This window comes from Coregonus lavaretus (assembly GCF_964263955.1).
Source record: "Coregonus lavaretus genome assembly, contig: SUPER_35_unloc_1, whole genome shotgun sequence".
NCBI classification, from domain to species: domain Eukaryota; kingdom Metazoa; phylum Chordata; class Actinopteri; order Salmoniformes; family Salmonidae; genus Coregonus; species Coregonus lavaretus.
Genome location: NW_028167181.1, coordinates 5,957,627 through 5,969,690, shown reverse-complemented (window position 1 = coordinate 5,969,690; position 12,064 = coordinate 5,957,627). Strand labels below are relative to the sequence as shown.

General features: G+C 42.1%; 1 protein-coding gene across 2 annotated transcripts; it reads right to left on the bottom strand.

Annotated features, from left to right (window-relative positions):
* Nucleotides 1-806: 806 nt before the first annotated feature.
* On the bottom strand, nucleotides 807-11,822 carry snapc3 (small nuclear RNA activating complex, polypeptide 3). 2 transcript variants are annotated; one of them, XM_084188498.1, is made up of 9 exons: nucleotides 11,580-11,822; nucleotides 11,151-11,234; nucleotides 10,925-11,006; nucleotides 10,390-10,494; nucleotides 9,986-10,135; nucleotides 9,106-9,188; nucleotides 4,640-4,798; nucleotides 1,345-1,452; nucleotides 807-1,144 (listed from the first exon to the last, which is right to left on the bottom strand). In XM_084188498.1, exons 1-9 carry the CDS (start codon nucleotides 11,807-11,809, stop codon nucleotides 997-999), a joined length of 1,149 nt encoding a protein of 382 aa, XP_084044624.1. In that variant the 5' UTR covers nucleotides 11,810-11,822; the 3' UTR covers nucleotides 807-996. The 2 variants fall into 2 exon arrangements, with proteins under 2 accessions (XP_084044624.1, XP_084044625.1); XM_084188499.1 differs by having other exon boundaries at nucleotides 810-1,144; nucleotides 9,986-10,102.
* Nucleotides 11,823-12,064: the final 242 nt, after the last annotated feature.

Below are 12,064 nucleotides of genomic sequence, written 5' to 3'. Positions count from 1 at the left end.
CAGGTGCCTACAGGGTAAAAATAGCCATTAAACCAGTTTAAGAGAAAACAACATTCTGCTCTATTGTAAAGTACAAGGGGGTGCCAATATAATTGACCTCATCTGTATGTGTTCAAGTGAAGTTGCTTCAATCAATGGTACTGTAGTGTCAAGTCGACGGTTATCTTTTCACAGGTCACAACAATAGTCACATGGAAAACAAGTATTTGCGTAATATCTTTTCTCAGATCTGAGCTTTCGGGTCTAAACAAATGGCCATCATTAGCTTAACAGATCGGTTAAGACGATTCAAAACACTTCAATGGAATAAAGATGTTGCTAAAGTGCCTTTCCAAGTCACCATCACTCGAGCTGTCGCAGGGCAAGGTATACAGTGCTATCCAACTCCCTAGCCAGAGGCACTACAGGTATTACATTTACATCATTTAGCAGACGCTCTTATCCAGAGCGACTTACAAATAGGTGCATTCACCTTATAGCCAGTGGGATAACCACTTTACGATATTTTTTTTTTTTTTTTGGGGGGGGTGGGGGTAGAAGGATTACTTTATCCTATCCCAGGTATTCCTTAAAGAGGTGGGGTTTCAAATGTATAAGAGAAGGGTATTGTCCCACTGTCCATAGAAGCTTAATTTGTGAAACCAATACTTCGTAAAAGCTATAATCGTTCATGTGAACTTTTCATCATGAGTAGCATGAGCTGGTGACGTCACCAGTTCACCAGTGAAGGTTCATCAATCCTAAACTAACGTTCTCAATATGAGCTTTACAATTCTAGACGACTACAGAAAAATATCACTGCAAATGTACCCCCCAAAAATGCTTTATTAACCAGAACATTTCCATGTGACCGTGAATCCCAATCCAAGATGAAAGTAGAAAAACAGTAGGTAAAGTGCTTTAATTCCAACAGAAAATAGAAAAACTCCTCCCTATGTGCCAATACTGCCCAGCAGTAGATGGGAGAAAGGTTAGTAGAATGTGGGCAGCTCGGTCTCAGTTGAAGGCACCAGGGTCCACATAAGGGTAGGCCAGGAACTGTCCTAGTTTGTTTCCTTCCTTGTCGTAGTGCAGCATGCGGAAGCACCGCTCACAGAAGAGACACGGGTCATTTGGGGCAAATGGATCATTTGTGGTTAACCATCTGAAAACGAAACAAAAAAAGGCCAGTTAGTACACTGACAACTTCCGTGCCAGATAATTCTTTAACTCATCATTTTTAAAACTAATGTACAGTCAATTACTAGGGATATGTTTTTTTTGGCCAGGTCATGTAAACAGGGAAAACTCATAACCCAAGTAATGATTATCTTTTATTGTGGGGGACATTTTGTCTCTACACACCTGCCGATGTAGACGTTACACACGGCGCACTTCCTGGTCAAGACCCTGTGCTTGTGGGTAAGGAGAGGGTACAGTTTCTTATCCAGGCAGTCATCCTTATGGGCCAGTCTAGAAACATTGGGCAGGGGAAAAAATAAAACTTACATACCATGTCCACACTAATGAGCCAAGCCAAACTGTACTGAACTAGCCCTGTTACGTATCCACCATAGTTGCTGGAACCTTTCACCTGTCGTGTGGAATGATCTCCAATGCACTTTACAAATAGGAGGAATTGGTGCCTCTAATGCAGGGGTGTCAAACTCATTCCATGGAGGGCCTACGGTATGCTGGTGTTTGTTTTTCCTTTCAGTTAAGACCTAGACAACCAGGTGAGGGGAGTTCCTCACTAATTACTAACCTTAATTAATGTGGTCCTCTGTAGCTCAGCTGGTAGAGCACGGCGCTTGTAACGCCAAGGTAGTGGGTTCAATCCCCGGGACCACCCATACACAAAAAAAAATGTATGCACGCATGACTAAGTCGCTTTGGATAAAAGCGTCTGCTAAATGGCATATTATTATTATTATTAATCAATCAAGTACATGGGAGGAGCGAAAACCCGTAGACACTGTCCTCCTTGGAATGAGTTTGACCCCTGTGCTGTAGGCCTAGGGCACTGTTTCCCAAACTCAGTGCACATTTTGTTCTTTGCCCTAACACTACACAGCTGATTCAAATGATCAAAGCTTGATAATTAGTTGATTATTTGAATCAGCTGTGTAGTTCTAGGGCAAAAACCAAAACGTACACCGAGTTTGGAAAACACTGGCCTGGGGCATTTGACGGCTCCTAGGAGATCTTTTTACTGAAGAATGTGTCTTTAAACTACACAACAATACATAAAAAGCAAAACACTATCATAATTTGTGTATACTGTATTTTGATATGTATTGTTGTGTTAAACAGGGTTCATCTGGAAAAGAGACCTTGGTCTCAGCATTGACTCCCCGTCAAAATAAAGGTTAAATAAATAAACCGTGCTGAAAAAGGACAAAGTGATGGGATAACTGAGCCAGCACAGTTTGGGAACTGTTTCACTGGCAGCACTGAGGCATTCTTGGAAACATCACACCGCTATGCCACAAAACCAGCCTTCATGCACAGTTACAGTGCCTGCAGCATAGAAAACCAGTCAGAAGAATGCTAAAAAGACTTAAACAAATCAAATCAGTCTCAGAACGATGACATTTTGAAAGCCTCTAGGCTCTTTATCATGTGAGTGAATTGATCAAAGAAGTGAATTGATCCTATTCATCTAGAAAGGGCAGCACTTTCCCCTGGCCTGCTGCCTTATCAGAAATCTAGCCTTCTTCACAGTATTGACTATTGACACACAGCACTGATATGAGTAAGGTGACCTGATTTCTGACACATTGATTCCTCATAGATACAGCGAGTTCCAAAAGTAAAGTGTAGACTGTCGGCTTTAATTTGAGCGTATTTTCATCCATGTCGGGTGAACTGTTTAGAAATTAACACACTCTGTACATTCAGTGCATTCGGAAAGTATTTCAGACCTCTTGACTTTTTCCATATTTTGTTACGTTACAGCCTTAAATTGTTTTTTCCCCCCTCAATCTACACACAATACCCCATAATGACAAACAGGTTTTTAGAAATGTTTGCAAATATATATATATATATATTTTTTTTTTAAACTACTGAAATATCACATTTACATAAGTATTCAGACCCTTTACTCAGTACTTTGTTGAAGCACCTTTGGCAGCGATTACAGCCTCGAGTCTTCTTGGGTGTGACGCTACAAGCTTGGCACACCTGTATTTGGGGAGTTTCTCCCATTTTTCTCTGCAGATCCTCTCAAGCTCTGTCAGGTTGGATGGGGAGCGTCGCTGCACAGCTATTTTCAGGTCTTTCCAGAGATGTTAGATCGGGTTCAAGTCCGGCCTCTGGCTGGGCCACTCAAGGACATTCAGAGACAAAAGTGTCATTTTGGGATGCAAACTCAAAATGGAATAAATGTAAACTCTATATCTGACATGGTACTGGTGTCTTGTTAAGACTACCAAGAACCTCTGTGTGACCCTGATTTAGCCCACTGCAATAAAAGGTTATTAAGGGGGTAAAAATATCTGTTTAAGTCATTAGTAAAAGGGCACATCGTTAAAGAGTTATTATTATTATTATAAGAGTACAATTATCTTTTTTAGGTGGGTACATTGTGGGTACCCAAGTCATTAAGCATGTTGTGAACCTAGGGTCACAATATTGAACGCATTAAGGCGTTATCTGTTAGACACCTAGAGAGGAGGAGAGAGTGATTTATTAAGTCCCGAGCTTGCAGACCCTGTAGCTGCTTGTAAATACCCCTACTTGGAACCTGACACCAACCCCTGCACCCATCTCTTTAAGTTCAACAAGTTCACTACACATCACCTGAGAGGATGTCACTAAGAGATCAACAAGTTCAAACACATTTTTTACTTCAAAGAAACAGGTGCACTGTCAAGTTACCTAATGACAATAAATATAGTGCCTCATCCGGAGGATGTCATTAAGAGGTCAACCAAAAGGACACAGCAAAGCACATCAATCACTTTCTGACAGCAACAGTCTACTATACTCTCTCTTACATTTGCTGTTTGTTTTGGTTGCGTTTCAGATTATTTTGTGCCCAATAGAAATTAATGGTACATAATGTATTGTGTCATTTTGGAGTCACTTTTTTTGAAAATATATTTATAATATGTTTCTACATTAATGTTGATGCTAGCTCTTATTTACAATAAAAGTGACTCCAAAACTGACACAATACATTATTACCATAATTTCTATTTGGTACAAAATAATCTGAAACAACCAAAACAAACAGCAAATGCATCCAACAAATGTGTAGAGTCACAAGCTTGATGTAGTCATTGCGTGCTGTGAATATGGGATCAAATACTAAACATTTTACTACTTTACGTGAATTTGTACTTTTGGTCCCCTAAAAATACTTTTGGTCCCCTAAAATGGGGGGACTATGTACAAAAGTGCTGTAATTTTTTTACGGTTCACCCGATATGGATAAAAAATACCCTCAAATTAAAGCTGACAGTCTGCACTTTAACCTCATAGCTGTATCATTTCTAATCCAAAGGGCTGGAGAACAGAGACAAAACAACAAACGTGTCACTGTCCCAATACTTTTGAAGCTCACTGTAGGGGGGGGGGGAACAACACACCAAGTCAAAGCTCAACATCCAGGTATCAATATGATCAATATGAATGACAAAATATGACCTCTGACCTGATGTCGGTGATGATGACAACGTGCTCGCAGTCTCCCTGGTGACAGAAGAGGTAGGGGTAGCCCACCTTCACCTTCAGGTCGTAGAACTTGGTGTCCTCCATCTTGGCCTTGTGGAACGTGGGGAAGTCTCTAGTCTTTGCCCAATCAATGGTGGTCCTGGAAATACAATACAATGCAACTTTATTGTCCAATTTGAAAAGTACAGTAGAAAGTAGAGAGGAAGAGAAATGAACTTCAACACCCAGAAAACACGCTTTGGAAATTCATCTTAATTTATACTGAACAAAAATAAACGCAACATGCAACAATTTTAAAGACTTTACTGAGTTCCAGTTCATATTGAAATAAATAAAATCAGGCCCTAAACTATGGATTTCACATGACTGGGAATACAGATATGCATCTGTTGGTCACAGATACATCTCCTTCGCATAGAGTTGATCAGGCTGTTGATTCTGGCCTGTGGAATGTTGTCCCACTCCTCTTCGATGGCTGTGCGAAGTTGCTGGATATTGGCGGGAACTGGAACACGCGGTCATACACGTCGATCCAGAGCATCCCACACATGCTCAATGGGTGACATGTCTTGTGAGTATGCACGCCATGGAAGAACTGGGACATTTTCAGCTTCCAGGAATTGTGTACAGATCCTTGCGACATGGGGCTGTGCATTATCATGCTGAAACATGAGGTAATGGCGGCGGATTAATGGCACGACAATGGGCCTGAGGATCTCATCCCGGTATCTCTGTGCATTCAAAGTCCCATCGATAAAATGCAATTGTGTTCATTGTCCATAGCTTATAACTGCCCCTACCATAACCCCACCGCATCATGGGGCACTCTGTTCACAACGTTGACATCAGCAAACTGCTTGCCCGCACGACACCATACACATGCTGTCTGCCATCTGCCCGATACAGTTGAAACCAGGATTCTTCTCCAGCGTGCCAGTGGCCATCGAGCATTTGCCTCCTGAAATCGGTTACGACGCCGAACTGCAGTCAGGTCAAGATCCTGGTGAGGATGACGAGCATGCAGATGAGCTTCCCTGAGACGGTTTCTGACAGTTTGTGCAGAGATTCTTCGGTTGTGCAAACCCATAGTTTCATCAGCTGTCCGTGACTGGTCTCAGACGATCCCGCAGGTCAAGAAGCCGGATGTGGAGGTCCTGGGCTGGTGTGGTTACACGTGGTCTGCGGTTGTGAGGCCGGTTGGACATACTGCCAAATTCTCTAAAACGACGTTGAAGGTGGCTTATGGTAGAGAAATGAACATTCAATTCTCTGGCAAAAGCTTGGGTGGACATTCCTGCAGTTAGCATGCCAATTGCACACTCCCTCAAAACGTTCATGTGGCATTGTGCTGTGTGACAAAACTGCACATTTTAGAGTGGCCTTTTATTGTCCCCAGCACAAGGTACACCTGTGTAATGATCATGCTGTTTAATCAGCTTCTTGATATGCCACACCTGTCAGGTGGATGATGTTGGGTTCTAACTTGAAATATCCTTATTTATGTTACCATATTAGAACAATGGAGGGTGGATAAGAACTAGGTGTATGGAAAGTTACTGAGTGAGGAAGGGGAGGGCAGAAAGTTTACATTCTGTCAGAACATGTTATTGTTAAATCTCATGTATCCTATGGAGAGGAGAAGGGAAACAGTCTTGAGTTAGGGAGGAGTGAGGAATGCGGGCCGAGGTCAGGTCAGACGAAGTGAGAAGGAACAGTTGCCACTCGAGTTCCTGCCTAGCAACAGAGAGATATATTGGCTGTCCAGATGTGCAAGGAGGAGTCTCCGCCTAGAAAGAGGGTATAAATATACACTACCAGTCAAAAGTTTGGACACACCTACTAATTCAAGGGGTTTTCTTTATTTTTACTATTTTCTACATTGTAGAATAAAAGTGAAGACATCAAAACTATGAAATAACACAGTAACCAAAAAAGTGTTAAACATATCAAAACATATTTTATATTTGAAATTCTTCAAAGTAGCCACCCTTTGCCTTGATGTCAGCTTTGCACACTCTTGGCATTCTCTCAACCAGCTTCACCTGGAATGCTTTTCCAACAGTCTTGAAGGAGTTCCCACATATTCTGAGCACTTGTTGGCTACTTTTCCTTCACTCTGCAGTCCAATTCATCCCAAACCATCTCAATTGGGTTGAGGTCGGGTGATTATGGAGGCCAGGTCATCTGATGCAGCACTCCATCACTCTCCTTCTTGGTCAAATAGCCCTTACACAGCCTGGAGGTGTGTTGGGTTATTGTCCTGTTGAAAAGCAAATGATAGTCCCACTAAGCGCAAACCAGATGGGATGGCGTTTCACTGCAGAATGCTGTGGTAGCCATGCTGATTAAGTGTGCCTTGAATTCTAAATAAATCACTGACAGTGTCACCAGCAAAGCACCCCCACACCATCACACCTCCTCCTCCATGCTTCACGGTGGGAACCACACATGCGGAGATCATCCGTTCACCTACTCTGCGTCTCACAAAGACACAGCGGTTGGAACCAAAAATCTTACATTTGGACTCATCAGACCAAAGGACAGATTTCCACCAGTCTAATGTCCATTGCTCGTGTTTCTTGGACCAAGCAAGTCTCTTCTTCTTCTTGGTGTCCTTTAGTAGTGGTGTCTTTGCAGCAATTCAACCATGAAGGCCTGATTCACACAGTCCCCTCTGAACAGTTGATGGTGAGATGTGTCTGTTACTTGAACTCTGAAGCATTTATTTGGGCTGCAACTTCTGAGGTGCAGTTAACTCTAATGAACTTATCCTCTGCAGCAGAGGTAACTCTGGGTCTTCCATTCCTGTGGCGGTCCTCATGAGAGCCAGTTTCATCATAGCGCTTGATGGTTTTTGCGACTGCACTTGAAGAAACTTTCAAAGTTCTTGACATTTTCTGTATTGACTGACCTTCATGTCTTAAAGTAATGATGGACTGTCGTTTCTCTTTGCTTATTTGAGCTGTTCTTGCCATAATATGGACTTGGTCTTTTACCAAATAGGGCTATCTTCTGTATACTCCCCCTACCTTGTCACAACACAACTGATTGGCTCGAACGCATTAAGAAGGAAAGAAATTCCACTAATTAACTTTTAACAAGGCACACCTGTTAAATGAAATGCATTCCAGGTGACTACCTCATGAAGCTGGTTGAGATAATGCCAAGAGTGTGCAAAGCTGTCATCAAGGCAAAGTATGGCTACTTTGAAGCATCTCAAATATAAAATATATTTTGATTTGTTTAACACTTCTTTGGTTACTACATGATTCCATATGTGTTATTTCATAGTTTTGATGTCTTCACTTTTATTCTACAATGTAGAAAAACTATTGAATGAGTAGGTGTGTCCAAACGTTTGACTGGTACTGTATGTGCTTGTGTAAACGTATTTTCAGCTGTTTGACCCATTGGGTGAATAAACTTGGTTTGAGCTTTTCCTAGTCTTGCGTGAGTTTTACTCTGTTTATTTTAAAACCTAACAATTGGATTATCTTGGCAAAGGAGAAATGCTCACTAACAGGGATGTAAACACATTTGTGCACAACATTTTAGAGAAATAAGCTTTTTGTGTGTATGAAACATTTCTGGGATCTTTTATTTCAGCTCATGAAACATGGGACCAACACTTTACATGTTGTGTTTATATTTTTGTTCAGTATGCTTTCTACTAGCCTTGTCTGAGAAAATAGTTTTGATTATACTCTGGCTTAAAGGTTGTTTCCAGTTCATCATCAATCAAATGCTAAGTGGATGAGAGGGGAGCACGTAGAAATCATTTTCTAATTTCCAATGGGTCTTGTAGTGGCCTGGTTTGGCATATTAATGAATTGGATTGTGGCCCATTATAATCTAACACATCTCTGTTTATTCCGCTGTCACATCCCCAAGGTTAACCCAGCCATAGAGTTGTGTCTGGGTCATAGATAGGCAAACCGAATGCAATGTTCTTCACCTAATACCTCCCCAAATCCTCATCTCCAGTCCAATATAAAGTTCTATGGCTGAAAAAAGTATTGTCCTGATGTAACCTAATATGCGGATCTGCCCCTACCTCTCACTCTCTACAGCATTGTCTCTGCAATATAACAAGCCTGTTTTGTCTTTTTCGGGTTACCCCCTGGCTTCTACGGGCCCATTTCCACGGATGTTCTCTCAATTTTAATTCAATGGCAGTCTACGGTAGAGTCAGCAGGATCAGCTAAGGTGAGAGTTCAAGTTAGCCTAGTCTGAAGTGTTCAGTCAGTCCAGTAGATACCAGAGGGGATGATGGTTCAGTCAGTCCAGTAGATACCAGAGGGGATGATGGTTCAGTCAGTCCAGTAGATACCAGAGGGGATGATGGTTCAGTCAGTCCAGTAGATGTAGCGAGAGGGGATGATGGAGATGACAGATAGATGTCAGAGAAAGCAAAAGCGAGAAAGAGAGAGCAAGAAAGACACTTACTCGCTCATGTCCTGGCACTCAGGGTGACGCATGTCATTGTAGAAGACCCCTTCAAAGTAGAAGAAGGCGGATTTGAAGTGATCCTGAAACAGACAGTGAAAAGGTTCACCCAACACCAACATGATGATCAAGTCCTATTACGTAGGCTTATACTTTCTCTATGAGGGTGTCTGAGTATGTGGCTGAGTAGCCCAAACGTACACCTCCTTATTATCTAATGTATGAATAAAATGTGGTCTAATCGTATGCCATAGCAAATGTGTTCAAGACTCACAATCAATGACTGTACCTGTGAAGCAGCACGTGTTCCACGTCGGAATGTACTGTATATCCATAGTCAGTAGACAGTTCTTCTTGAAAAGTTGTCCTTTACATCACCGAGCAGTGCACAAGAAATCTACTGGCATCTACTAAATGTTTGGTTTTGATTTGGAAGTGGGGTGGTAGCCTCTAACAATTGGATGTATTAGTTTGTTGTGCACTGCTCGTGATGTAAGGGTCGACTATTTAAGACGAACTGTCTACTGACTATAGATTTACATTCCGACGGTAGCCTAGCCTTTAGAGCGTTGGGCCAGTAACCAAAAGGTCGCTAGTTCGAATCCTCGAGCCTACAATGTGAAAAATCTGTTGATGTGCCCTTGAGCAAGGCACTTAACCCTAATTGCTCCAGGGTCGCCGCTGACCCTGGGCATGACCCCACTTTCCGAGGGTGTCTCAGGGGGAGTTGGGATATGCAAAAAACACATTTCAATTTCACACATATGCATATATAATACACACTTGTACATGTGTGAAACAGGAAAATATAAGCACCCACCTACCATCACAATAGTATGGTTTGAGCGTGAGTATATCTCTTTGTGTGTGCGCGTGTCACCTTGCTGATGAAGTCCGGTGCCATGTCGGGCGTGTTGCTGAACTCTCCGAAGACCTGCAGGTCGCTGATACAGCAGATAGCGTCCCTCAGGTCCACCAGCCTATGGGAGCCCAGCATCTGAAAGGTCATGTGGGGCCTCACATACTTAAACTGGAAGAGAGCAGAGAGGGCCACACAATGGATACAAAAACATTCTACCGTGCTGATATAACGTGCGTTATAGGGAAATAATGCACGCTCTAGAATGCCTTTCAAGCCAAACTGAAACAAGTATTCAACAATGCCATGGTATAAATTATATTAATAGGCAATATTGTTGTGTCTAATGATGGAGATTGTGAGAATCACCAAAAGTTGAACATTCCAACAAAGACTTGGCATCGAAGAAGTGAAACGGCACGTACTCTCTCAAATATGGCTGGGTAGAGAACGTTGATGCTCAAAATGATCTCCCCTTCTGGCACCAAGTCAACAAGGTCCTCAGGCCTTTTACCCACTGCTAGGCTCTCCTAGAAGATCAAACAAAAACACACACAAGTCAATCAAATGTCTAAAAACAGCCCATCTTAGCTCTTGTGGGTCATGTTCATTAGGCACCAAACTGAAGAATATGACCCAAGGGTCTGGGTGTGTAGACTGCTGGGTGTCGGTCACGCTACAAGTCAAAGGTCACATCAACAGGTTATACTCTTTGCAAGTGACGCGGCGTTTTTCCAAGAAGTAGCCTTGAAGTTTTTGAACTTTTGTAGGCTTTTTGAATGGTATTCAATGGACAAAAAATGTAACGCACTGGTCTCCGACGCAAACACCCGGTAGAAGTAAATTCATCCTCAAACACGAATATAAGTTTATATATCTTAAATTACTTACAATTATATAATCGTCAAGCCCACGGAAGTAAAGCGGAAGGGGTGGTTACTTTCACGGGGTATAACTCACCAGTTCATCTTGGTAGTGGTCAACTCTGCTTATCTTATCGATCCTCAGGGTGTCTTTGTAATCCTGCTTCTTCTTTCTCTGTCTGTCAGAACACGAACAAGGCAACACTTTTTTAATGCAGTGATTGAGTATCTATCTGCAGAACATGGAATTGGTGCATTATGTCTAAATGGTCTAGGATGTAATTTGAATAGTAAAATGACAGTAAAATGTTGTAATGTTTGACATTAGTGTTTGCAGAGTGGGGTCAGGTGGCACAACGTTGGTGTCAAGGGGCTCCTCTTCAGGTTGACAGCGAAGATTGTCAATGCTGGAAGAAAATCGACCATGTGAAGATTACGGAACAAATATAGGTAATTTGACAGCAAAAAGTCTGAACCTCTACTTTATAAAAACCATCTCTGAAACAACTAGTTTTGACCAAGATTCTAAAATGGGTCACAAAACAAAAACAAAGGGAAGATCCTTCCTGCCCCCCTAAATTATATCCCTAGTCCACTACTACAGACTCTGAAGTTCATCACCAAACATCTTATTATTGACAAACGATAACTAGCATATTGAGAAGTTACTGCTTGTCAACTAGACTGACACAATGGCTATCCAGCTAGCTAGTGTCCCAAATACATTTATAACTAACCCTTACTGTACAAACCTGCAGATAACTTTCAGTTCATCCAACGTTTCTGGTGCGATTCCCATTTCCTTTGCAAAGTCGGCATCTTGAGTCTCTTCGTATTTTTCCTCGTAGGAATAGTCAGTTGGTTTCAATTTCTCAAGCCATGCGGTTCTGAATGAGCCAACGTGGAATGGTTTGGTGTTTATGTCTTTATATTCAAAAACGGGAATATTTTCGTTCACGTTTGAGCTGCTGCCCGCCGCCATTTTTTCATCTAAATGACGTAAATATACCTAGGGAACGCTGGGAAATGTAGTGTCTCGAGATAGGAAAATACCAGGTAAACTACAGATTGTGGGAGTTATTTTACCGTGGCCCGGGTTGAACCAGTCAAAAACCCGTTACGTCATCCAGTGAAAGTGGGGAGGGAGGAGCGCCCAATCAAATCGAACAGTAATCTGCGCCGCTTGGTCATTTTGTCAACAAGGCAACATGGTGCATTGTCTAGAAACATACAACAT

Bases quoted from the DNA above. Each gene is read 5' to 3' on its own strand.
- snapc3 (XM_084188498.1), bottom strand. From the start codon at position 11,809: ATGGCGGCGGGCAGCAGCTCAAACGTGAACGAAAATATTCCCGTTTTT. The intron at 11,007-11,150 runs GTCAAACATTAC...GTGTTCTGACAG, and splicing joins CCCACTCTGCAAACACTAAT to ACAGAGAAAGAAGAAGCAGG. The intron at 9,189-9,985 runs GTGACACGCGCA...TGTCTGTTTCAG, and splicing joins CACCGGACTTCATCAGCAAG to GATCACTTCAAATCCGCCTT.